General features: G+C 38.5%; 1 protein-coding gene across 4 annotated transcripts in view; it reads left to right on the forward strand.

The window, feature by feature from the left end:
- LOC138850979 (guanine nucleotide exchange factor for Rab-3A-like) overlaps positions 1-25,447 on the forward strand; it is a 90,709-nt gene that overhangs the window by 54,592 nt on the left and 10,670 nt on the right. For 2 of the 4 annotated variants that reach the window (XM_070105380.1, XM_070105377.1), the window contains exons 2-6: positions 9,300-9,495; positions 9,816-9,973; positions 11,513-11,727; positions 20,358-20,378; positions 21,670-21,769. In XM_070105380.1, coding sequence (XP_069961481.1) covers positions 9,312-9,495; positions 9,816-9,973; positions 11,513-11,727; positions 20,358-20,378; positions 21,670-21,769 — 678 coding nt within the window. In that variant the 5' untranslated portion in view covers positions 9,300-9,311. Of the gene's footprint in view, positions 1-2,043; positions 2,166-9,299; positions 9,496-9,815; positions 9,974-11,512; positions 11,728-20,357; positions 20,379-21,669; positions 21,770-25,447 lie in introns of those variants that run through there. The other 2 variants (XM_070105379.1, XM_070105378.1) reach the window with 2 other exon arrangements.

Consider the following 25,447-nt stretch of genomic DNA (forward strand, 5'->3'; position numbering starts at 1 on the left):
TTTAAATTGATACATCATATAATAGTACTTGTGGTTACATCTTAGCTAACATAAAATTGTTCTCGTCCTTAGATATTGAATCAAAGTCAGGATGTTGACTCGGTAGGTTGATGCTGAGAGTGACGGTAGTGTAGACATGTTTTGTCTGAAGTGTTTTGTAATGACCGACTTGTAGTGTTGTAATGATGAACCTGCTTCTGTCTGACACTTTCACACACCTCCTTGCTAGCTTCAGGTCTATTTGGAGGGTTAGTGGGGAAAAGGTGGTTGTGGTGGAGTGATGGGGGGCAGTATATGAAGGTGCCTCGTGGAACACACCGGGTATGAAGCAACCTACCCGCCCTTAAAATAATACATTTTTTAATGCTTTCACGTCCGTTAATTTTTGAACGATTTGAGAGTAACCTACAAAATTACATATTAGTTACGTTGATCGGTTAATTTGACTAAATCCCAAAACAACTATCAGTAAACAAATACGTAACCGGGAGGACAACGCTTGGCAGCAGGGGAGGGGAGTGTTTGGCACCAGTCGTATAATAATAATAATAATAATAATAATAATAATAAAACTATTTTTTCTTGTAAAGAAAAGCGTACAGCTATATATATGGTTGTGGTGCTGTTTAATAATTGTGCTTGTGAGTTTAGAACGAGGTATTGATAGGAAATATCTGGTTATTGCTCACAAGTGAAAAGCATTGGCTGGTAACATTTAGTTAAATATAAATAAAAATTAGTAATTGAATGGGCAGAATCAAAATCATGAAGTGACATAATAATGATGTGATAAAGGGTAGTCAGTAAATAAATTTGGGACAGGATTAAAGAAAGACAAGGTATACGTGGTGTTTACCTGGAGTTTACCTGGAGAGAGTTTCGGGGGTCAACGCCCCCGCGGCCCGGTCTGTGACCAGGCAGTAAAGTGTGATAATTAATAGTCAAGAATTTTGGTTTAGTGAATTACATTAGCTTTAATTTGAATTCATGAAATACTGCAATATGTCTTTTTTTTTTTTTAAGTTCATCTTTAATTTACACAGAATGTCTATAGATGTTTAAAATAAACTAGGGATATCAGAGGGGCATTTATTTCTAGTATAATACATGTGTATTCTGTTAGTTTCTCAGGTAATGTCTTAGGTCAGCGTTAACATTATAGTGTCCAGAAGATGTGAATGGACAGTGTGTGTGTGTGTGTGTGTGTGTATATATCTATATATATATATATATATATATATATATATATATATATATATCTATATATATATGTATATATATGTATATAAGTTCAGAATTGAATAAGGGCGTACTGTGTTAACTATAGTTTGTGGTGGTTTTGATAGCTGCCTTTTGTTGCGTGATACAATTGATCAGAAGTGGGCTGCCGAAGTAGATCCCCAGACACATTTCATATATGAGGTAGGGGTAAACGAATGAAATGATTACGTAATATAATAGCGAATTTTAGAGTATCTCTGTAATCTTTGTTACTTTTAGTATGTGTTGGCTGTGAGCACTAAATTTCCATATGTTCGTCTTTTTTCTTTACTTCAGTTTTATTAATTCTAATATTTATTTGGAGACATAGTTTGTTCCTCAAAATATGTAGACCTTTCAGCGTTAAGGTGAGTTGATTGACAATCATTCAAATGTAGACGTTTTTGCAGTTCATTAAGTATGATGTTTATTGTCAGCAATGTGCTCGTTGTTATTGTGTGGGGATGGGTTGCTGGGAGATTTTTTTAAATTTTTTAAGGAGGTATAGACATGGCCCTCATAGTTGGGGCTAGGGGGTGTACAAGGAACTTTGGTCTCGTAATGGGATCAAGGTCCCCACTGACGTATAAAACAATATCAACATCCTCCGGGTGTCTTATGTATTGTAATAATTTCTTCCTCGATTACATAGCACGAGCGAAACATAATATAATAATTTCAAATCATTATCCAAAATATACAATAATCTGAAAGCCCTTAGAGTTGTATGCATGGGTCGCAACAGTTCATGTTGTATGAGTTACCTTAACACTGTATGAATAAGTCAAACAAATATCGTTGTGGGAAAGTCAGCAGAGGTAACGTGCAAATTAGTGGGTAATGGCGCAGGTCTCGGGTGAGTCAGAGCACACAGGTGTCATCGCCACCAGGAAAAGGAAGAACTAGTAAGCTCTCTCTCTCAGTTGTTTCTCTGTTTTCTTGTTTACTCTTGTATTCAAGTGTTTGCCTCTTCCACTGTTTTGCGCCGTTCTGGGAATTAAAAACGACAAAAAGCTTGGGCACAAACATGAATCTCTTAAGTTGCTAACTTTTTAACTGGGGAGTCGTTCTGGGTAATCAGGTTACCAACACCATCCTTTAGGGATAGTCCCCTCAGGGAAGGTTCCTTGATGTTGGTGAGGGGCTCTTGATTTAGGGAATTGGATCTGTGCTCCAGTTCCCCGAATTAAGCCTGAATGCCTTCACATCCCCCCAGGCGCTGTATAATCCTACGGGTTTAGCGCTTCCCCTTGATTATAATAATAATAATAATTTAGGGATAGTGTTGACATGATCACTCCAGAGCATTCCCAAGTAAGCATAGAAAAACGTTCCCATCAACGTTAACTGTAACAATATACCTAGAGGTGTTCTGTGATCATTTGCCTGTATCTTTTTATGCAGTTTGATGCAGTGATTTTTATGCAAGACAGTGCTACTTGCCACTCCAGACGATACTATAATTCGCATGAGAGTCATCCATTTAGGACACTGCAAATCTACAATCGGATATAAACCAAGTCGTAAAATGGGTCACAGAAAACAATATAAAGTTCAGTGGGGAGAAATTTCAATTACTCTGCTATGGATTACACAAAATTCTAACCAGTAGAGCGGAAAACAAATGTGAAGGATTTGGGATTGATAATGTCAGAATATCTCACTTTCAAAGATCACAACAATGTCATTATCACATCTGCTAGGAAAAATGATAGGATGGATAATAAGAACCTTTAAAACATGGGATGCCAAGCCAGTGATGATTCTCTTTAAAGCACTTGCTCTCTCTAGGCTTGAGTACTGCTTTACACTAACTGCTCCTGTCAAGGTAGGAAAAAAATGCAGATCTGGAGAATATACAGAGAACTTTCACTGCACATACAAGTACAGTCAGACATCTCAATTACTGGTACTGTTTGAAGTCCCTTGACCAGTACTAATTTGAATGCAGGCGAAAAAGGTACATCATAATTTACACTTGGAAAATTGTAGAGGGACTAGCCTCAGATCTTCACACGTTAGTACCACCAGTGATACTAACGAAACACAGCAAAGCAAAACACCTCAAATGGTAATTCCTGCTTCATATTTGCAAATATTCAGGGTTTGAAATAAAAATTGCAGCCTGGTTGATCATTCCGTGATCCACCACGAGGCCTGGTCTCAAACCGAGCCACAGGGGCGTTGACACCCAAAACCCTCTCCAGGTAAACTCCAGGTAAATAAAAATGACAAAGTTAGTTATGTTAGTGGGCTCCTATCAGAAGCGAATGCCATGTTTGGAGCACTTACAGAAACACACACAAGGGATGTTTTGGATGGAGTGATAAAGGTAGAAAACTATAACATGTATAGATGTGATAGAATAGGTCACAGGGAGGAGTAGGATTCTGTGTAAAAGATATTTTTTGTTGAACAGAAGTGCTGAATTCTACGAATGATGTAGTAGAAATCCTAGGCATTAACACTGAAAATAGGAATTTGGTAATTATCCTGGTATATAAACCTCCATCAGCAACTGCTGAGGAATTCACAGATCAGTTAAGGAAGATAGATAGCTGTAATAAAGTTGGTAGAATTACCGACAATATGTAAAGTAAAAGGACACAAGTGCAACTAATGTGACATTTATTGTGGCAAAGTTTCGCTCTCCAGGAGCTTTATCAAGCCATTACAAACAATACATGGACACAGAGGGTATATAAAGGCTCAGAGTGAGGTGCAATGCTAGTGAGGTAACGTTTCGATGTTCACTAGTGGTGGTAGTAGTAGTAGTAGTGACAAAAGTAATACAATATGGTAGAGCAATTAATTCGTACATGAGTAAAAGGATATAAAAGCTATTACTTGGGTAACATAAAAATAGGTTGGACAAATATAGACTGGAAAGAGGCAGCTTGTATCAGTGTTCACTCTCTGTAATGTGCTTTGTGTAGTATAACAGGCAGGGTTTACTGTTTTCAGGAGGATTCTTGCTAAGACTTCGGAGATGGTGAAGCTGCCATTGTTTTGTTTAATTGTATTCGAAACAGCGATCAATGCTGATTCGAGGCACTTGCGTCTGCGGAAATTAGTTTCTTTGATCACTAATTGGGCGTCTCTGAATTTCATGAGATGATTGGTGGAATTTCGGTGTTGTACACAGGCGTTGTTCAAGTTATCGTTCCTACATGCGTAAATGTGTTCATTGAGGCGGGTGTCGAGGTTTCTTGCTGTTTCACCTACGTAAATCTTGTCACAGCCTCCACAGGGTATAGTGTAAACTCCTGCATTGACTGGTTCTTGGTGCTTGGATTTTGTCCTGGTTAGATCCTTTATTGAAGTGCTAGAAGCGATGTCGACTCTGGTGTTAGCTTGTGAAAGTACTTTTGAGACGTTCAGTGCAACCTGGCTGTTGGGAAGAATTATAACTTTGTTGGGAGTGGTGTTGATACGTGGAGAATTAATGATCTGAAGAGCTCTTTTCTTGCAGTCTTTGATGAAAAAAGAAGGAAAATGTAACTCAGTGAATGTTTGGTGAATGTATGTACATTCCTCGTCAAGAAACTCAGGACTACTAATTCGGTATGCTCTTAGGAAAAACCCGATGATGATGCCTCTTTTGGTCTTGGTATCTTGACTGTGTGAGATCATTTTTATTGGTGGGTTTCCGATAAACTTGAAATCTTAGGTTGTTGTCTACTTTGTGAATGAGGACGTTTACACTAGAAGAAGAGTCCAATGACAAGCTACCTTTCCTCGACGTCCTCATTCACAAAGTAGACAACAACCTAAGATTTCAAGTTTATCGGAAACCCACCAATAAAAATGATCTCACACACTTCTATTCCAGTCAAGATACCAAGACCAAAAGAGGCATCATCATCGGGTTTTTCCTAAGAGCATACCGAATTTGTAGTATATCTGGAGTATATCTGGAGAGAGTTCCGGGGGTCAACGCCCCCGCGGCCCGGTCTGTGACCAGGCCTCCTTAGGTCAGTGTCCCAGGATGCGACCCACACCAGTCGACTAACACGCAGGTACTCATTTTACTGATGGGGAACATAGACAACAGGTGGAAAGAAACACGTCCAATGTTTCTACTCTGGCTGGGAATCGAACCCAGGCCCTCACCGTGTGAAGCGAGAGCGTTAACCACCAGGCCACCAGAGCCTGAGTTTCTTGACGAGGAATGTACATACATTCACCAAACATTCACTGAGTTGGATATAAATTGTATAAAATACCGACACAATGGAAATATAAACACATATGCAGTATAATGTGATCCTTTATTGACTACGTTTCACCCACTCGGTGGGCTTTTTCAAGTCACAAACAGATCTGTTTGTGACTTGAAAAAGCCCACTGAGTGGGTGAAACATAGTCAATAAAGGATCACATTATACTGCATATGCGTTTATATTTCCATTCACTGAGTTACATTTTCCTTCTTTTTTCATCAAAGACTGCAAGAAAAGAGCTCTCCAGATTATTAATTCTCCACGCATCAACACCACTCCCAACAAAGTTATATTTCTTCCCAACAGCCAGGTTGCACTAAATGTCTCAAAAGTACTTTCACAAGCTAACACCAGTCACCATCGCTTCTAGCACTTCAATAAAGGATCTAACCAGGACAAAATCCAAGCACCACGAACCAGTCAATGCAGGAGTTTACACTATACCCTGTGGAGGCTGTGACAAGATCTACATAGGTGAAACAGCAAGAACCCTCGACACCCGCCTCAATGAACACATTTATGCATGTAGGAACGATAACTTGAACAACGCCTGTGTACAACACCGAAATTCCACCAATCATCTCATGAAATTTAGAGACGCCCAATTAGTGATTAAAGAAACTAATTTCCGCAGACGCAAGTGCCTCGAATCAGCACCGATCACCGTTTCGAATACAATTAAACAAAACAACGGCAGCTTCACCATCTCCGAAGTCTTAGCAAGAATCCTCCTGAAAACAGTAAACCCTGCCATCACATAGTCTCTCCTGTTATACTACACAAGGCACGTTACAGAGAGTGAACACTGAAACTATCTGCCTCTTTCCAGTCTATATTTGTCCAACCTATTTTTATGTTACCCAAGTAATAGCTTTTACTCATGTACGAATTAATTGCTCTACCATATTGTATTATTTTTGTCACTACTACTACTACTACTACCACTAGTGAACATCGATATGGTACCTCACTAATATTGCACCTCACTCTGAGCCTTTATATACCCTCTGTATCCATGTATTGTTTGTAATGGCTTGATAAAGCTCCTGGAGAGCGAAACGTTGCCACAATAAAATGTCACATTAGTTGCACTTGTGTCCTTTTACTTTATATATTGTCGGTAATTCTACCAACTTTATTACAGCTTAGATCTAGGTGAAATACCGGAGGCCTTAAAGAGTGCAGACATAGCTCCCTTGCATAAAGGAGGAAGAGCACTAGCTACAGATTACCGACCAGTAACCCTAACTTTTCACACCATAAAAATCTTCGAAAGAGTGATGAGATGGCAGATGCTGTTTCTCATCCTCATAGCAGACATAGATAAAAACACCCGTCACACTTTGGTATCATCATCTGCAAATGACACGAAAATAAGCATGAAAGTCACTACGGTAGAGGACACTGAAAAATTACAGGAAGACAAAAGCAGGGTTTTCCAGTGGGTGGTGAAGAACAACATGACATTTAGTGGTGATAAGTTCAGTTGCTTAGGTGTGGAAAGAATGAAGAACTCAAAAGAAACACTACATACAAAACTCAAGAGGTTCACCAAATGGAACAAAAGGAACACGTAAAAGACCTGGGAATAATTATGTCAGCTGACCTTTCTTTTAAAGACCATAACAAAACGAAGATCACGACAGCCAGGAAGATGATGGGGTGGGTATTGAGAACTTTTATAAGAACATAAGAAAGGAGGAACACTGTAGCAGGGCTGTTGGCCCATACTAGGCAGGTCCCTCACAATCCATCCCACTAACAAAACATTTGCCCGCCCCAATTTTCAATTCCACCCAAGAAATAAGCTCTGATATAACTATCCACTCATGTGCAAGTCCCACTCAAATCAAACCCCTCTCACTCATGTATTTATCCAACCTAAATTTGAAACTACCCAAGGTTTTAGCCTCAATAACTGTTCCACTCAACTACCCTATTTCCAAACCAATATTTTCCTATATCCTTTCTAAATCTAAACTTGTCTAATTTGAATCCATTACTGCGGATTCTCTCTTGGAGAGATAACCTCAAGACCCTATTTATATCCCCTTCATTAATACCCATCTTCCACTTATACTCTTCAATCACGTCTCCCCTCATTCTTCGTCTAACAAGTGAATGTAATTTAAGGGTCTTCAATCTTTCTTCGTAAGGAAGATTTCTAATGCTATGTATTAATTTAGTCATTCTATGCTGAATGTTTTCTAACAAATTTATGTCCATTCTGTAATATGGAGACCAGAACTGAGCTGCATAATCTAGGTGAGGCCTTATTAATGATGTATAAAGCTGTAATATAACCGCTGAACTTCTGTTGCTTACACTTCTTGATATAAATTCCAGTAATCTATTTGCCTTATTACGTACGCTTAGGCATTGCTGTCTTGATTTAAGGTTGTTGCTTATCATAACCCCCAGGTCCTTTTTGCAATCTGTATGGCTAAGTTCTACATTATTTAACTTATAAGTGCTAGGGTTATGGACATTCCCGAGCTTCAGAACCTTGCATTTATCTACATTGAACTGCATCTGCCACTTTTCTGACCAGGTACTGAGTTTGTCTAAATCTTCCTGAAGTTCCCTGATATCTATATTTGAATCAATTATCCTACCTATCTTTGTGTCATCGGCGAATTTGCTCATTTCACTAGTAATTCCCTCATCAAGATCATTGATATATATATTATAAACAACAATGGGCCAAGTCTGATCCCTGTGGAACGCCACTTGTTACAGATCCCCACTCGGATTTAACCCCATTTATGGACAAGCAAAAGGTGTGTTTAACCAACAGTGGAAGGACGATTTTGCTTTTTACTGTTAAAGGTGAAAAGACTGTGCCTTATCTCTCATAACAACCATAAAAAATTACAACTGAACTTCCTGAATCAGAACTGTGAAAAAATAAGATAAGATTTTAGAAATCTAATATAGTCACTAAACAAAATAGCCTACTATATACAGCCTCTCCTCACTTAGTGGCATACTCATTTACCAGTGACTCGGCCTTACGACAGGCTCTCTGACCACTATGTATATCTAAATAATATATATATTAGAGCTGATTTCCTCTATTCTGTTTATTACAATATATACACTACTGTATAAACATTTAAAAATATACTAAAAACGTTATAAATGGTGCAAAGGTGACATTAAAACAATATCAAAGATGGATGACACAAACCCATTACCATTATTGTATGCTCCTTGCTTAGCGATGAATTCGTTTACCGACGTGATCTTAGGAACGGAACTCCATTGTTAAGTGAGGGGAGGCTGTAGTTGTATTTTTTATTATTTATAAATAAAATTTTAAAATATTTTTTATGACTTAACATTAAAAGATGTATGAAAAGTATTATATGTGGCTCTTCTTATCGAAGAATTTGTCCATCCTTGGTATAGATATTTCATTAATACTAATTCTGAATGCAAATATTTGAGCTCATCATGAATAAGTTTTTTCCAACAAACTGGCAGTATCCCACCAAGGGAGAGTGATCTGAAAAGATAAACAAAAGTTTTTTTCTTTTACATTTAGTAATACAGGAGAAGGAGTTACAAGCCCTTTGCTCCTAGCATTTTAGTTGCCTCTTACAACACGCTTAGCTTATGGAAGAAGAATTCTTTTCCACTTCCCTGTAAAATAAATTGCAAGTACAGTACTCTAAATTGGGAAGAGCAGACTCATGAATGGCAAGGTATTATTGCATTTATCCACCATATAAAACTCAATAAATATTCCCCACTATTCTGAATGTCAGTATAATAATAAAGAAGCAACCTCATGTTGTATTAATTTTGTTTCAGGAAGCCCACAGTATGGTTCACAATGCCAACCTGCGAGCTGCCAGTGCAGAAAGATCACTACGGGAGGCAGAAATGCAGGTGGAGGTGCTTCAGGCAGAGGTAACAGCCCTTAAGGCTTTGGTAATCACCTCAACACCAGCTGCTCCTAATCCTCACCTCCACCCACAGCTCATCAGTAAGAGTGTTGCAGAAACAGGTAGGATGTGCTTTCTGTGATGTGTGGAGAACTTTCATAAAGCTTTGTTCAGTAGAGATATTGGTACTGTAATGCAGTTTTGTGTGTGAAAAATTTAGATTATAGATTGTAGCTATGAAGAGCCCATTACATGAACATATTGCTGATAGTATTAGTGCAGCTATTGTCAATTTTAATTTATATATTGTGATTTCTGTAATTTTTTTATTTGCTATCACTGCATATTCTAACAAGGAATGTGGTTATATACTGTAAATAGAATGTTTGTAAAATGAGATAAATGTATATTACAAAGTAATTTTTTTTTTTGAACATTTCAGGTAAAAAAATATTCCAAAGAGGTCATCGCAAATCTCCATCAGACTTTGACCTTAAATATGGGCGGGATACCACTCCCCCAAGTTCTCCACTAAAAGAAAGTCGAATCAATGATGCAGCAGCTCTCTCTCAATTTCCATTGGATCCTGAGTGTTGGGAGGTATGTGTCTGTCCTTGGAACTATAACTTTTATTATACAGTGGACCCCCGGTTAACGATTTTAATCCGTGCAAGAGGGCTCATCGTTATGCGAAATAATCGTTATGCGAATGAATTTTCCCCATAAGAAATAATGGAAATAAAATTAATCCGTGCAAGACGCCCAAAAGTATGAAAAAAATTTTTTTTTACCACATGAAATGTTAATTTTAATACACACAAACTGAAAAAGGCATGCACAATTAAATGACACTTACTTTTATTGAAGATCTGGTGATGATTGATGGGATGGGAGGAGGGGAGAGCATTATCTTCTTACTGTTTAGAAGGGGAATCCCCTTCCATTACGACTTGAGGTAGCAAGTCCTTTTCCGGGGTTACTTCCCTTCTTCTTTTAATGCCACTAGGACCAGCTTGAGAGTCACTGGACCTCTGTCGCACAACAAATCTGTCCATAGAGCTCTGTACCTCCCGTTCCTTTACGATTTGTCTAAAATGGGCCACAACATTGTCATTGAAATAGTCACCAGCACGGCTTGCAACAGCTGTGTCAGGGTGATTTTCATCTATAAAGGTTTGCAGTTCAACCCACTGTGCACACATTTCCTTAATCTTTGAAGTAGGCACAATGGATTCCACAACTGGCATAGGCTTCTCAGGGTTAGCCCCAAACCCTTCAAAATCTTTCTTAATTTCCATACTAATTCTCACCCTTTTTACCACAGGGTTGGCACTAGAAGCTTTCTTGGGGCCCATGGTCACTTATTTTCCAGAAACAGCACCGAAAACACTGTAATAATACGAAATATTCCGAGTGTATGCTTGGATGTTACCGCGGAGGCTGGCTGGTAAACAATGGGACGGCCGGCACATGTGAGGCTGGCTGAGGGCACATTGGACGCGTCTCGGACGAAAATCGGTAAGCGGGTTTTTAATCGGTATGCGCGGCAAAAATTTTGCGATAAAAGTAATCGTTATGCGGAAAAATCGCTATGTGATGCCATCGTTATGCGGGGGTCCACTGTATTAAATTTTACTCTTATTACTGCACTCACATGCCAAGATGTTATGCTGGAAACAGTTTTGTCTGTTGTGATAAATTGTTTTTAATAAGCTTTTTTACCTATTTCTTTTTCAGAGCATAAGTAGGTAATAACATCGAATTAGTCTTTCAAATTAAAGTGCTTGGCTGTACTTGTTGAAAAGTGTCGAGGTATAGATGTGTGAAAATAAAAAGAATTCCAGGAAAATAAGTGATATCTTCATCTAGTATGAAATAAGTTTCAAAATGCTTATATAGTGCTGTAAACTTCTGTATTGTGCTTACATAACATATTATATTGTCCTAGGAATATAAACAATAGATTTTCATTATTATATATTCCTTTGGTCACAGAAGTCTGGGGTCATCTTCTTTGTTAAGGATAACACTTAGATAATACAGTATAAGCAGTTTCCAGCAGTTCTTTTGGTGTAAATGGTCAATTTGGAAATGTGTTGAGCTCAGCTTAAATAAGTATTGTAATTTTTTCTGCTTCAGGTGGATCCAGTTGTACATAAAGAATTTATTGCTTGGAAACAGAATCCAACCTTAGATCGCTCAGATCCATTCATGCAGCGGATATACGAAGAAGATATAGATCTGTGTCTAGCATTTCCAAATTCAATGTTGGCACATCGTGTTCAAAGGGCCATAGAAGATAATGCTGTGTTTATTGAAGAAGTTAACCCACGGCAAAAAAGTAGTTGTCCTAGGTAAGTTCCTGGTTCGTGTGGGCGGACTGTAAATAGCAGTCTTAAGTGCATGGTGATATAGTACCAATTATTTGATTTTATATTAATTATTTTTTAAAACATTAAATAAGCCAAGGATCAGGGTTATACAGAATAGTGTATACAATTTTTCTTCATTACAGTCATGTTGTCTAAGATAAAATTTTAATGTAGTGTGATGCAACATTTAGATTACTTTTTGATATCAAACATTTATATAACTAGGGTTGAAAGTGATCATTATTTTTGCTATAAAGCCTGAATGAAAAACTGATGTAAACATGGGAGGACAGTGAGGCTTTATATTTTGACCTTTTGACTGGAAAAATGCTAAGAAACTTGAATATTACTCTTTTTGTAAATATTGTTTTAATTCATGTGCTGATGAAGACTGTATTGTAAAAACATACTAGTTTGTTTTGCCTTAAAATAGTGACTGTATTATAAAAAAAAACTACAGTGGACCCTCAACCAATGGCATTAATCCGTTCCAGAGGGCTTGCCGTTTGTCGAAATTACCGTTGGTCGAATTAATTTTCCCCATAAGAAATAATGGAAATAGAATTAATCCGTTTCTGACACCCCAAAGTCTGAATTTTTTTTTTTTTACATGAAATATACATTTCCTTATATGGAAAGGAATGGGACATGCAAAATAAACAATAATTATATACCACTTACCTTTATTGTGGAGTTGTTGATGAGTGATGTGCCAGCAGCAGGGGAAATTCAGAATTGTCTATTGCTTGGAAGGAGAATCCCCTTCCAGAAGGACTTTAGGTACCAAGTCCTTTGGTGGGGTTACTCCCTCCTTGGTTTTTTTAATGCCACTAGGACCAGCTTGAGAGTCACTGGACCCCTGTCGCACAAAATAGCTGTCCAGAGAGCTCTGTTTCTCACGTGCCCTTAGGATTTCCCTAAAATTGGACACGAGTGTCATTGTACATGTTGCCAATGCAGCTTGCAACTTCGGTGACAGGATAAAATTCTTCGATAAATGCTTGCACATTTGTAAACATTGAACACATTTCCCTAATCCTTGAAGAACATTCCTGAGATGTGATCTGTTGCTGTTGCTCCTGAAGCTCTTGCAGGTCTGCAGTGGTTAGTTCTTCCTTGTCATTCTGCACCAACTCTTCCACATCCTCGTCACAAACCTCCAACCCCAAGGACTTCCCCAATGACACAATAGCTTCCACTACCGGCATAGCCTCCTGAGGGTTAGCCCCAAACCCTTCAACATCCCTCTGTTCTACACGTTCTGGCCACAGTTTCCTCCAAGCAGAGTTCATGGTCCTCTTAGTCACTCCCTCCCAAGCCTTACCTATAAGGTTTACACAACTGAGGATATTAAAGTGATCTTTCCAAAACTGTCTTAGGGTCAATTGAGTGTCTGAGGTCACTTCAAAGCACTTTTGGAACACTGCTTTTTGTATAGAGTTTTTTTTCTGGTCCATGAGCTGGAGGAGAAGAGTTGTATTAGAAGGCAAAAACTTCACCTTAACGAAACCAAACTCCCCTGCAATTTCCTCTTGCAAGTCGTGAGGATGAGCAGGAGCATTGTCCATTACCAGGAGGAAGTTGAGTGGCAATTTCTTTTCCTGGAGGTATTTTGTCACAGTGGGGCCAAAAATACCCTAGTGATCCATACCTTACTGTTTGATCTCCACAGCACATACAAATTGCCCTTGACGATATTGTTTTTCCTGAACACTGGGAGTTTCAGAGTGATACACCAATAAAGGCTTCACTTTGCAATTGCCACTAGCATTACTACACAACATTAATGTCAGCCTGTCTTTCATAGGCTTATGTCCTGGGAGTGCCTTTTCCTCCTGAGTAATGTAGGTCCTGTTTGGCATTTTCTTCCAAAACAGGCCTGTTTTGTCACACTTTAAATATTTGTTCAGGTTTTAAGTTTTCAGTCTATTTTTTTTTTTTTTTTATCACACTGGCCGATTCCCACCAAGGCAGGGTGGCCCGAAAAAGAAAAACTTTCACCATCATTCACTCCATCACTGTCTTGCCAGAAGGGTGCTTTACACTACAGTTTTTAAACTGCAACATTAACACCCCTCCTTCAGAGTGCAGGCACTGTACTTCCCATCTCCAGGACTCAAGTCCGGCCTGCCGGTTTCCCTGAATCCCTTCATAAATGTTACTTTGCTCACACTCCAACAGCATGTCAAGTATTAAAAACCATTTGTCTCCATTCACTCCTATCAAACACGCTCACGCATGCCTGCTGGAAGTCCAAGCCCCTCGCACACAAAACCTTTACCCCCTCCCTCCAACCTTTCCTAGGCCGACCCCTACCCCGCCTTCCTTCCACTACAGACTGATACACTCTTGAAGTCATTCTGTTTCGCTCCATTCTCTCTACATGTCCGAACCACCTCAACAACCCTTCCTCAGCCCTCTGGACAACAGTTTTGGTAATCCCGCACCTCCTCCTAACTTCCAAACTACGAATTCTCTGCATTATATTCACACCACACATTGCCCTCAGACATGACATCTCCACTGCCTCCAGCCTTCTCCTCGCTGCAACATTCATCACCCACGCTTCACACCCATATAAGAGCATTGGTAAAACTATACTCTCATACATTCCCCTCTTTGCCTCCAAGGACAAAGTTCTTTGTCTCCACAGACTCCTAAGTGCACCACTCACTCTTTTTCCCTCATCAATTCTATGATTCACCTCATCTTTCATAGACCCATCCGCTGACATGTCCACTCCCAAATATCTGAATACGTTCACCTCCTCCATACTCTCTCCCTCCAATCTGATATTCAATCTTTCATCACCTAATCTTTTTGTTATCCTCATAACCTTACTCTTTCCTGTATTCACCTTTAATTTTCTTCTTTTGCACACCCTACCGAATTCATCCACCAATCTCTGCAACTTCTCTTCAGAATCTCCCAAGAGCACAGTGTCATCAGCAAAGAGCAGCTGTGACAACTCCCACTTTGTGTGTGATTCTTTATCTTTTAACTCCACGCCTCTTGCCAAGACCCTCGCATTTACTTCTCTTACAACCCCATCTATAAATATATTAAACAACCACGGTGACATCACACATCCTTGTCTAAGGCCTACTTTTACTGGGAAAAAATTTCCCTCTTTCCTACATACTCTAACTTGAGCCTCACTATCCTCGTAAAAACTCTTCACTGCTTTCAGTAACCTACCTCCTACACCATACACTTGCAACATCTGCCACATTGCCCCCATATCCACCCTGTCATACGCCTTTTCCAAATCCATAAATGCCACAAAGACCTCTTTAGCCTTATCTAAATACTGTTCACTTATATGTTTCACTGTAAACACCTGGTCCACACACCCCGTACCTTTCCTAAAGCCTCCTTGTTCATCTGCTATCCTATTCTCCGTCTTACTCTTAATTCTTTCAATTATAACTCTACCATACACTTTACCAGGTATACTCAACAGACTTATCCCCCTATAATTTTTGCACTCTCTTTTATCCCCTTTGCCTTTATACAAAGGAACTATGCATGCTCTCTGCCAATCCCTAGGTACCTTACCCTCTTCCATACATTTATTAAATAATTGCACCAACCACTCCAAAACTATATCCTCACCTGCTTTTAACATTTCTATCTTTATCCCATCAATCCCGGCTGCCTTACCCCCTTTCATTTTACCTACTGCCTCACGAACTTCCCCCACACTCACAACTGGCTCTTCCTCACTCCTACAAGATGTTATTCCTCCTTGCCCTATACACGAAATCACAGCTTCCCTATCTTCATCAACATTTAACAATTCCTCAAAATATTCCCTCCATCTTCCCAATACCTCTAACTCTCCATTTAATAACTCTCCTCTCCTATTTTTAACTGACAAATCCATTTGTTCTCTAGGCTTTCTTAACTTGTTAATCTCACTCCAAAACTTTTTCTTATTTTCAACAAAATTTGTTGATAACATCTCACCCACTCTCTCATTTGCTCTCTTTTTACATTGCTTCACCACTCTCTTAACCTCTCTCTTTTTCTCCATATACTCTTCCCTCCTTGCATCACTTCTACTTTGTAAAAACTTCTCATATGCTAACTTTTTCTCCCTTACTACTCTCTTTACATCATCATTCCACCAATCGCTCCTCTTCCCTCCTGCACCCACTTTCCTGTAACCACAAACTTCTGCTGAACACTCTAACACTACATTTTTAAACCTACCCCATACCTCTTCGACCCCATTGCGTATGCTCTCATTAGCCCATCTATCCTCCAATAGCTGTTTATATCTTACCCTAACTGCCTCCTCTTTTAGTTTATAAACCTTCACCTCTCTCTTCCCTGATGCTTCTATTCTCCTTGTATCCCATCTATCTTTTACTCTCAGTGTAGCTACAACTAGAAAGTGATCTGATATATCTGTGGCCCCTCTATAAACATGTACATCCTGAAGTCTACTCAACAGTCTTTTATCTACCAATACATAATCCAACAAACTACTGTCATTTCGCCCTACATCATATCTTGTATACTTATTTATCCTCTTTTTCTTAAAATATGTATTACCTATAACTAAACCCCTTTCTATACAAAGTTCAATCAAAGGGCTCCCATTATCATTTACACCTGGCACCCCAAACTTACCTACCACACCCTCTCTAAAAGTTTCTCCTACTTCAGCATTCAGGTCCCCTACCACAATTACTCTCTCACTTGGTTCAAAGGCTCCTATACATTCACTTAACATCTCCCAAAATCTCTCTCTCTCCTCTGCATTCCTCTCTTCTCCAGGTGCATACACGCTTATTATGACCCACTTCTCGCATCCAACCTTTACTTTAATCCACATAATTCTTGAATTTACACATTCATATTCTCTTTTCTCCTTCCATAACTGATCATTTAACATTACTGCTACCCCTTCCTTTGCTCTAACTCTCTCAGATACTCCAGATTTAATCCCATTTATTTCCCCCCACTGAAACTCTCCTACCCCCTTCAGCTTTGTTTCGCTTAGGGCCAGGACATCCAACTTCTTTTCATTCATAACATCAGCAATCATCTGTTTCTTGTCATCTGCACTACATCCACGCACATTTAAGCATCCCAGTTTTATAAAGTTTTTCTTCTTCTCTTTTTTTAGTAAATGTCTACAGGAGAAGGGGTTACTAGCCCATTGCTCCCGGAATTTTAGTCGCCTCATACGACACTCATGGCTTACGGAGGAAAGATTCTTTTCCACTTCCCCATGGACAATAGAAGAAATAAAGAAGAACAAGAGCTATTTAGAAAAAGGGGAAAAACCTAAATGTATGTATATATATATGCATGTGCATGTCTGTGAAGTGTGACCAAAGTGTAAGCTGGAGTAGCAAGATATCCCTGTTATCTAGCGTGTTTATGAGACAGAAAAAGAAACCAGCAATCCTACCATCATGCAAAACAGTTACAGGTTTTTGTTTCACAGTCATCTGGCAGGACGGTAGTACTTCCCTGGGTGGTTGCTGTCTACCAACCTACCTCCTGAGTAATGTAGGTCCTGTTTGGCATTTTCTTCCAAAACAGGCCTGTTTTGTCACAATTTAAATATTTGTTCAGGTTTTAGGTTTTCAGTCTATATATTCCTTAAAGTCCTTCACATATTTTTCAGCCCCATTTTTGTCTGAACTGGCTGCCTCACCATACCTTACCACACTGTGCATGCCACTATGAATCTTAAACCTCTCAAACCAGCCTTTGCTGGCCTTAAATTCATCAGCAGCAGCACTATTTTGAGGCATTTTCTTAATTGAGATCATCATGCAACTTCCATGCCTTTTCACAAATTATAGACCGAGAAACACTATCACCTGATAATTGTTTTTCGTTTATCCATACCAATAACAGTCTCTCTACCTCTTCAACTATTTGTGGTCTCCGTTTTGAAAGCATACTTGAACCTTTCGCAGCAACAGCTTCCTTGATTGCCTGTCTGTTCGCCAAGATAGTACTGATGATTGAATGTGATTTGTTGTATTGCCTTTCCAACTCAGCCATACGCACTCCACTCTTGTATTTTTCAATGATCTCCTCCTTCATTTCCATTGTAATTCTCACCCTTTTTAACACAGGCTTGGCACTAGAAGCTTTCTTGGTACCCATGGTGGCTTATTTAGCGGTTACAAGCACTAGAAATAGTGGAATAATCCAAAATATATGGGAGGCACAATTGGAAACTGACCACAACAGCTTGTAAACAATGGCACACTGACTCTTGGAGTGGCTGGGTCCACTCAGGCTGCACTCCGGGCACATCGACACGTTCCAGACAAACGTTGTTGGTTAAGTTTTCGCCGTTGGTTAAGGCATTTTTTCTACAGCAAAAAGCGCCGTTAGACAAAATTGCAGTTACTTAATGCCGTCGTTAGTTGAGGGTCGACTGTAGTTTGTTCTTCCTTACAATAAAGTAATGGAATTGATGAAGTACATTCCATGTTTTTTCAATTATTAGCATTATTATATTCATGGGGAAGCAGTAAATTAGTGTGTGTTATACAGTAACTGGGGACCTTTCCTCCAAGTTTCATTTAAGTGTGTGGGGACAAAAGTGTGAACATGTATACTGCATATATGAAAAATATATACATATTAAAATGTTGTACACTAATATGGTGTGTATTAATTATTAGGCATCTCATTCAGGTGTACCCCATGCCACTGTCATGTTCATTTCTTTACCAGGTTTCCAAGAACTTAAAATGTTTCTATGCATTGATTGAAATCTTAAAACAATTGTGAACATAAAAAAAAGAACAAGGTGATGAGGGTAACAAAAAGTCTAGCAATGATAGATTGAATATCGGATTGGAGGGAGGGAGTATGAAGGAAGTGGATGTATGTAGATGTTTTAGAGTATATAAATCAGTGGATGGACTTATCTCTGGAAGCAGAGGGAATATACAAGAGAATAGTGGTACTAACACTTTTGTGTGTGTGTGCGCGCATGTGTGAAGATGGGTTCAGAATGCTGCAGTGAGGAGGAGGCCAAAGGTAGTGGAGATATTTTTGACAGCAATGTGAATATTATGTAGAGAATTTGGAAAGTAGAAAAAAATGTGCAGTCACCAAGGGCATAATTCTGAGGGCTGAGTAGAGATGGTTGAGGTGGTTTGGGTATGTAGAGAAGGTGGAGAAGGATAGGATGACTAAGAGGGGTGTATAAATCTTGGGGATGGAAAGCAAGTGGGATAGAGGATGTCCCAGGAAGAGTTGGAACGAGGGAGTAAAGTAGGTTCTTGAGTTTTAGGGGCTTGAGTATTTGATAGGTGTGTATGAGCATGTTAGATAGGGACAATTGGAGACAAGTGAGTTTTAATGGACGTGCTGCTGGAGTGAGAGCAAGGTAACTTTTATGAAGGGATTCAGGAAAACCAGTTAGCCGGATTCAAGTCCTGGAAGTGGGAAGGGCAGTGCCTGCACTCTGAAGGAGGGGTAGGGATGTTGCAGTCAGGGGGTAATCTGAGTTGTGATATCAGAAGGCTTCTGGCAGACAGCGATTGAATAAATATTGGAGAATGTGTTTCCTTTCTTTGGGCTAGACCCTGCCTTGTGAAAGATAGCCACTGAGGTAAAAAAAAAAAAACTTGTTCCTACCTTCCAGAGTTAGCTAGAAAAATGAAAATTCTGGGTGGATTGGTTGTGGTGAAGGTAAACTATCTTGTAAGTCGGAGAGTTGTGGAAACTAAGCTAAAATAAATGTATTATAGAATTGATTTAATGTAGTAAACTAGTTGCTTTTGGTTGCTGCTGGAGGCAACTACCATGGGCAGAAGTTAAATTGTGTACCCTTTCAGCAAATCATGATTCCATTATGTAGAACACTTGCACCTTGAACACCACTTTTTAATCTTTGTACCTTTCTAAGTGATCTTCAGAAAGTATGATTTTACTTATACATAGTGTAGGGTATTGACAATACTCTCCTTTTATGCACTATTTTTTTCCTCCTAACCTTCTAGCATGTGGCTTCTGGGGTAATACTCCTCCATTGCCAGATATTCTTGTGTTTCATACCAAGGATTTCATGACTGAGTCATATATTTGATAGCTATATCAGCAGGTAGAACTTTTTAAGCAAATGCTGCTTATTGTCTTAGTACCATAAAGAATAAAAAGGCACAATACCGTGATTGGAGCAATACACAAATAACCTGCACACGACATTTCATTCCAATGACATTTTATTCCAACTTGGAGCATTAGTTAGTATGTGACTGGTTAATGGTCCAAATTGGACCGAAACGTCGTCATAGGTTTTTCTCCTATGTGTGGGTTATTTGTGAACCATAAATACTGTACTCAAGACGATTAAAAGATATGATGTAGGGAAATGGTCGATTAAATATTAGGCCACTTGGCATACTTGAAGAGAATATTAAATAATAAATAAACAGCTAAAAATATGCATACTACAGCTGTAGTGTGGAATCTGAAATATAGTCGATGACCTTTTAAATAATTAACAGGTGCTCTTAGATACATTGCTAGAAAACCTTATGTTCTAAGAAATTTATGTGTAACATTTGTAAATAATCATTGAGCACAATCCTTAATGAGATCCTGTGTATGATCTTTTTCAGAGTTGACCCCGATGAAACCAGGTTACTATTAGTTTCATCTTGTTGTTTAGCTTTTTAACCATCCATGCATATCCCTGACCCTCCTGCTCTGAATGTTGTATGAACAGTGAATTGCACTAATGACAGAGTCCTTTGGTTCTGCATTTGTGAAAACAATAGCATTTTGACTGTATGAACGTAAATCATTATTACCGTATAATTATTTGTATAACTTGTGTATAGTTGTATTTTTTTTTTATTCTTGCCTATCATTATATCTTAGTATGCATCATACAGTCCCTTATCCAGAATTCCAATCAAGAATGTAATTTTAGAGCTGATAGTCCCTTAAAGCATGAAGTTTGCATTTGCAAGACACCCTGTTTGATCCCTTTAATAAATCCTCGGCTATTTTTTAAAAGTAGCAAGTGATATTTGCCTGTGAATGAATTACAGTACTAGGCTCATGTAGGTCAATAGCTTAGTACTGTTGAATGAAATGTTTAGTTATTTATTATAATTATTAGACTAAATGTGGCTTTTATTAATTAGATATTATGAAACTGATGACAAATTTGAATAAAGGAATTTGATTAAATTTAATAGACAAGATTCACTTTTATAAATCTTTGGCATTAGTGCTTTGAGTATCTGAAAATGTATTGCATTGTATTTGATAATTAACAAAGTTCAGAGTACTTTGATAGGTGCTATGAAAATAATTGTCAAGTAAATGTAATTTAGTGTACTGTATTGGCATTTGTGATAAACTGTACAGTATTCTGACATAAATAGCAACACCTTGCTATAAATACAAGGTGCAGCATTTTAAATTATTAGTTAAAAATGGGAAAATTTTTGGGCTACTACACCATATTGTGCATGTGTGTACTTGTAGCCAGACATGGTTGGATTGGTCTTAGTTGCTGCAGTGTTAACATTACTAGTTACTGTCTTGTGCAGGCTTTTTAACTAAGCTAGTTTTTTCTTGCTTAGGAGTTACACAGCAGAGATAGGAATATAGTTTATATACTGTACAGTACAGGAAGTCACCAAATTACAAATGCCACAAGTTACAAAAATCTGTACTTACAACTGAGGCGCTTAGGAACCACAGTACGAACTTACATGAAACAGTCATCTCTTGTACCGTTGTTTTCTAAACACTTGACTCATTTGTAAGTTGAAAATATAGAATGCAACTTGGTTGTAAGTTGGGGGCTCTCCTGTATCAATATTTTATAGCTGTCTTGCAAGTATTAATACTAGGAGATTAAACTAGTAATACTTGTTCCATGTAAATATCAAATATTGATTTTTTACATTTGTGCAGAAAGTGTGTGCTGTTAGATGTTCCTCGCTTCTGCAAGTACCGGTTTCGACTTGGGGAATCTGATGACTGGTATTATATCTCACAGCTGGCCAGAAATAGGGTAAGACAAATCCTTTTTCCAGTGTGATCTAATTTTAATTGCAGTTTAGAATACAATATCCTGCTACTTTCATGAATGTAGCTATTACACCCTGTATCTTATAATTATTGACCTTCCTATCTATACTTCTCACTCAACTGCTGTGTTTGCACTGTACTACTAATTCCAAATATTAAACTCCTTTGACACTCCTCCACTACTTCACTTACTTCATTCTTATAGCCTATTGCATTTTGTTACTTTATAGTGCAGAGAAAAATATTTCAAAACATTTATTTTTATTGCCATTTACTGTGCCTTTAACCTCTTAGCAGTGAGTGAGGAATTCATTCATATTCTTTAGTTTTTTGTTACCCTTTTTTGTTGCTAATTCTGAATTATCAGCATTGCAGGAATTTTTGTTTATCATTTCTTTGAATTTTATAATCTTTGTGACACAAATAAATGTAAAAAAATATACTATGTATACATTATGTATCAACATCTTGTTTTAATTTACTCTTAATTCTGTCACCACAATCTTCTAGTGAATATAGTCATTTTAAAGTTGATAAAAAGGATTTTGGGAACTGTTACCATTTCTTGGTTTAACTTTAATGTGTTGGTAATTTGGTCTTTACATAGTCATGTTATCCCAGTTATTATTAGCTAAGCTAGGAACTAACACTTGCAGGAGTTCAGATAGATGTCTTGCCTTACCATCTCCTGGGTCCTAGCATGCATTATCTTTACTCTTTCATGTGCTTCTCAATCCTTTCACTGTTTCTTACATAAATCTGTCATTGACACCAATGTCATTCATGTAGATCTGCATTTTAAGCACAGTTCTTTCATATATGCTTGTCAGCAGTAAACTTTGGCCTAGACATGAGGGAATAAGTGTGGGGTGAGCATTCACAGTATTAAAAAATTCTGCCCAATACAGTGCATGATGGGAAAAACAAATCTCTAACCTTGTGTTTGGTTTAAAATAACATCTTTGAGCTGTCTTTTAGGGTAGTTTTTATGGTTTTATTGGTTGACTCTTGGTATCACTTGATAGAATGGAAGATACTAGTAAAGTAGTGATTTTGGTCAGTTTTAAACCAGAAGTAGCTTGAAATAGGGCTCAAAGAGACAAAAATATTCAACTTTTGGTAATTTTCCCTAGGAAGGTTAGGGAAGGCTCTAGCCCCCTGGGTCTGTTTTATGGGGTTACACCAGGTCTGCTTCAGTTATTGGGACAACCTAAACCATGACCAATTATTGTTGGTTATATTTTATTAATCAGAGAAGTAGGGTAAACTTCCATTTTTTGTGACGATTAATTCAAAATGGAGGGTAAGTGTTATGTTGGAAGAGCTGGGGACATGAGTATTGAACAGTGGAAAGGTTGCTTTAGTGTCTGGAATCCCTAGTGTTTAATATTGTTTTAATGTCACCTTTGCACCATTTATAACATTTTTAGTATATTTTTCAATGTTTATACAGTAGTGTACTGTATATTGTAACAAACAGAATAGAGGAAATAGCTCTAATATACATTATTTGCATATGCATATCGGTCAGAGATCCCGTTGTAAGTCCGAGTTGTCGCTAAGTGAAGAGAGGCTGTATTGTCTAAAACTGGCCAAATTATTGACTTCTGTGCACATTATAGGATAGTTCTGATAATTAAATGGGTGGTTTCTTGTTCTTACTAATGAAATAACTAGGAACTGGGTTGACTTGAACTTGGAACTGGACTCAAAATGGGTGAAATCAACAATGTCAACTTTGGGCTTGCGTAATTCCGTCCATCAGATTTTTGCATTTTTTGTGTCATTACCTTCAGAAAAAAGACTATAATTTCATAAGATAAAATTAATACATCCATCCATCTCTCTCTCTCTCTCTCTCTCTCTCTCTGTCTGTCTGTCTGTCTGTCTGTCTGTCTGTCTCTCTCTCTCTCTCTCTTTCTCTCTCTCTCTGTCTCTCTCTCTCTGTCTCTCTCTCTCTGTCTCTCTCTCTCTCTGTCTCTCTCTCTCTCTCTGTCTCTCTCTCTCTCTGTCTCTCTGTCTCTCTCTCTGTCTCTCTCTCTGTCTCTGTCTCTCTCTGTCTGTCTGTCTTTGTCTCTCTCTGTCTCTCTCTCTCTCTGTCTCTCTGTCTCTTTTTTTTTTTTTACACAGGGTTTGACAAGGTTAAGGATCCCTAGCTTTATTGACAGCTATTTACAGGTTAAGGATTCCTAACTTTATTGGCAAGCTAAGAGCTGTTACCTACATCAGCTCATTTGAAAGCATTTTTATTGTTATGAGACATACAAGTAGGGAACAGGATGAAGTTGGAGCCATCTGTGGGCCAGCATTTTCATTTGATCAACTGACTTTATCTCGTTGACATCATTATGCTGTACGAATGTGTTCCATACTCGAGTCATCCTGGGTATGTATGATCTCAGATGGAGTGATGTTCTGGAGAAGGGTACAGCCAGAGTGAAGTTGCTGCTTTCTGCCCGTCTTGTGGCATAAAAGCTTGTTTCACGCTGTCCTCGAAGTGGATCCAAGTGTGGTATTTTGACAATATTGGCCTTGTACATAACAGTAAGGCCACCCACATCCCTCCTATGTTGAAGGCTCTGCTGAAATGACAGATCTATCCAGGATGGGTCCAGGCGAGAGATGAGACGTCTTGCTCTGTTCTCTACTCTGTCAAGCAGTCGCAGATGAGAGGGGGGGCAGGCAAACCAAGAAAGTGGAGCATACTCAAGGTGTGAGCGTACTTGTGCCTCGTACAGGATCTTGCAACCCCTACTGTCAAGCAGATGGGTGATATGGCGAAGTGCTGTAAGCTTCCTGGCTGCCTTGTTTGCAAGATTTACAACGTGGTTCTTCATGGTTAGTTTGGAGTCAAATTTCACCCCAAGGATATCAACTTCTTCTCCAGGTGCCAACATCCTCCCATTCATCCTTACTACTGCACCAGCATTACCATCATGGTGCCTAGAGACGATCATCATTTGCGTTTTCTCAGGTGCAAATGTTACTTGCCATCTATTTTCCCAAGCTGATATAGCTCTCAGCTGGTGATTGATGTAGCTTAGAGCAGCTGGCATTTCTTCTCTTGGATAAGTGAATGTCAGTGTACAGTCGTCTGCATATGCATGTGATTCTGGGATGAGATGAAGAAGGTCGTTGAAGTAGACATTCCTCTGCAAAAACAGTGATAATGTGTGAGTGTGGTGAAAGTGTTGAATGATGATGAAAGTATTTTCTTTTTGGGGATTTTCTTTCTTTTTTGGGTCACCCTGCCTCGGTGGGAGACGGCCGACTTGTTGAAAAAAAAAATATATATAATTTTTTTTTTTTAAGTTAACCCTTTCATGTCAGTGAAAGGGTTAAATATTATTCCTGTAATATTCCTTTTTAAAGTCAGGAGGCCTGGTCTATGAGCAAATTCATTGGATAGTGATCATCTTGGGGTCCACTTTGTCAAGAAGTTACTTCCTTATCTCTGTGACTCTTTTAAAGTGTTCATTTTCCATTTTTGTCCTGTTTCCCCTCCCCTTGCAATTTTTATCCACCTATTTGATAGCTTAAGAAAGAATGGGGCATCAGTGAATGTAGAATCAAAATCTTTTGTTCCTACAAATATATGTTTATTTGTTATGCTTTATGGAGCATATTACTTTTCCAATGTGTGTTATTTTATCCAGTTGTT

Source organism: Cherax quadricarinatus, chromosome 98 (genome assembly GCF_038502225.1).
Source record: "Cherax quadricarinatus isolate ZL_2023a chromosome 98, ASM3850222v1, whole genome shotgun sequence".
Classification (NCBI taxonomy): Eukaryota; Metazoa; Arthropoda; class Malacostraca; order Decapoda; family Parastacidae; genus Cherax; species Cherax quadricarinatus.